The sequence below is a fragment of the Perkinsus marinus genome (assembly GCF_000006405.1).
Source record: "Perkinsus marinus ATCC 50983 genomic scaffold scf_1104296947990, whole genome shotgun sequence".
Classification (NCBI taxonomy): Eukaryota; Perkinsozoa; order Perkinsida; family Perkinsidae; genus Perkinsus; species Perkinsus marinus.
Window position 1 is genome coordinate 1 of NW_003210368.1, and position 1,931 is coordinate 1,931.

The 1,931-nt window shown below is 46.8% G+C and overlaps 1 protein-coding gene across 1 annotated transcript; it reads right to left on the minus strand.

Annotated features, from left to right (window-relative positions):
* Window positions 1-1,118: 1,118 nt before the first annotated feature.
* Window positions 1,119-1,922, minus strand: Pmar_PMAR024980 (chloride channel clc, putative; the record flags this gene model as incomplete). Its single annotated transcript, XM_002779021.1, has 1 exon — window positions 1,119-1,922. The coding sequence occupies one exon, from the start codon at window positions 1,920-1,922 to the stop codon at window positions 1,119-1,121; it is 804 nt and encodes a 267-aa protein (XP_002779067.1).
* Between the last annotated feature and the right edge of the window lie 9 nt (window positions 1,923-1,931).

Below are 1,931 nucleotides of genomic sequence, written 5' to 3' on the forward strand. Positions count from 1 at the left end.
AAGAACTTGCCATGTAGGCTGTACAGCGTACACTGTCCGCACACTGTTGAGAGACATCAGACATACAGCCAGAATCTTCGGTGACAAAATGATTTCGACTTGACAATTACTTGAATTTGGCAACACTCCTCAACTTAGCGTGAAATTCGTTGGATTTGATTTACAATTATTTTTATTGGACCAGGAAATGTTGTAGTCGAAATGAATCTTCCAGAGAAAACCGAATGCCGCTCATACTTCAAGTATAATATTTGATCTTATGGTCCGAAAATGGTAGCATCGCTGTCAACGAGATATATTCTGAATGTGTATCTAGGCTACAAGGGTTTCCATTACGGCTTTGAGACGCTAGAAGCCTTACCGAAATCACCAACAGGTAAACAATCAACACGTTGACTCGTGGGTGGTGGCAGATTGGATCCATCTTGTGTGGGGTCCAGGTAAGAAAGATCAAAAGAGTACCACAACGCTTCAAAGGCTCATCAACAGAGTAATCAAAGCTCTCGAACGGAGGTGGATTATAGCATGGAACTCCATAGCTATGACAGCATGTCTTATACGGCTGAAGTATGACCATCCTGTACATCCTCCATGGCCGCAATCTCCAATCTTTAGGATAGAATATTGGATTCTCAATGGAGCTTCGGGAAATGAATTTGGAAAAATGCGATAAACGAACGTAGTGGCACATTGACGAACTCCACAAAATTCTGTTATTGGATACTATAAGTGTTAGAGAACTCCAGTGTCGCGCGAAATGAACTCGAGAAGTAGAGCACTGAGCGATCAACGACTTCGGAACCGTTATCGTCGATGATACTGTCATCTCCCACAGAGTGTTGATAGCGACAGGGGAAGGAAATACGAGGAATCGGAGTAGGGAGGCGATCACACGAGATAGCCAGCCGCTACTCACGCGGGGAAAAGCCTTCGCCCACTCCTGAACAGATTCGAAGTAAAGATAAACAACTACTGAGTCGATACTTGAGCACAATTGCAGAGTAGTAGAAATAGCGACATCGACGTTGCGTGTTGCGATAAGCCACCAAACTGGCGACAACAAGGACGTGAGTGCAAGCATAGGATCATGAGCTATGAGCGGTATGACCAGTAGTAGGTCACAAGGCACCATCAAGAGAACAAGAGGCTGCTGCCGTTGAGGAACGTTGAGACATGGTATCATCACCATCTTTGGATCTCTTATAATCCTCAGCTGCATCCTCCATGCTTTCAACGATATCCTTCCGAGTAACTATACCAACCACACGATTAGCGTCGTCCTTATCCACCACAATCATATGTCGCAGGGCCAAATTACGGAATATGGTATAGGCTTGAGCCAGTGGTGTTAGCTCTGATACTATTGTCGGGGTGCGGTTCGTGAGATCGAGCAAGTTCAGTCGAGTATTAGCAGAGACGACACCACCCTGTCCGTTTACCCAATCAACGATGTTGGACCGCATTACCACACCTAGAAGCCTGTGACTGTGATCCTGAATAGTGAAAGCATTGTGAGTGCAGCTCGAGAGCACCTCCTGGATTCTGCCCAGACTCTCAACTTCGCCAAAACCAGACAAGGGCGCCGCTGACATCCGATAGGTTACATCACGACCAGCCATATTACGTTCATCGTAAATACTGAGCTCCTCGATATAAGGGTACCCACGGAGCTCAGATACTATATCGTACGCTCCCTTGTTGAACATATCAGCCACTTGCTTCGACACAACTACAGTAACCATCACTGCAGGAAGCAGTCGTAAGTCGCCAACCAGCTCGATGACGATGACTGTAAGACTGATGGTCATACGAGTAAAGCCAGCCATCATACCAGCAGCGCCCATAACAGCGTACACACCAGGGTTGGAGGCCCAGTCGCCGACCCACAGACCGAAGAGTCGACCAAAGCAGGCACCCAACATGATATTGGG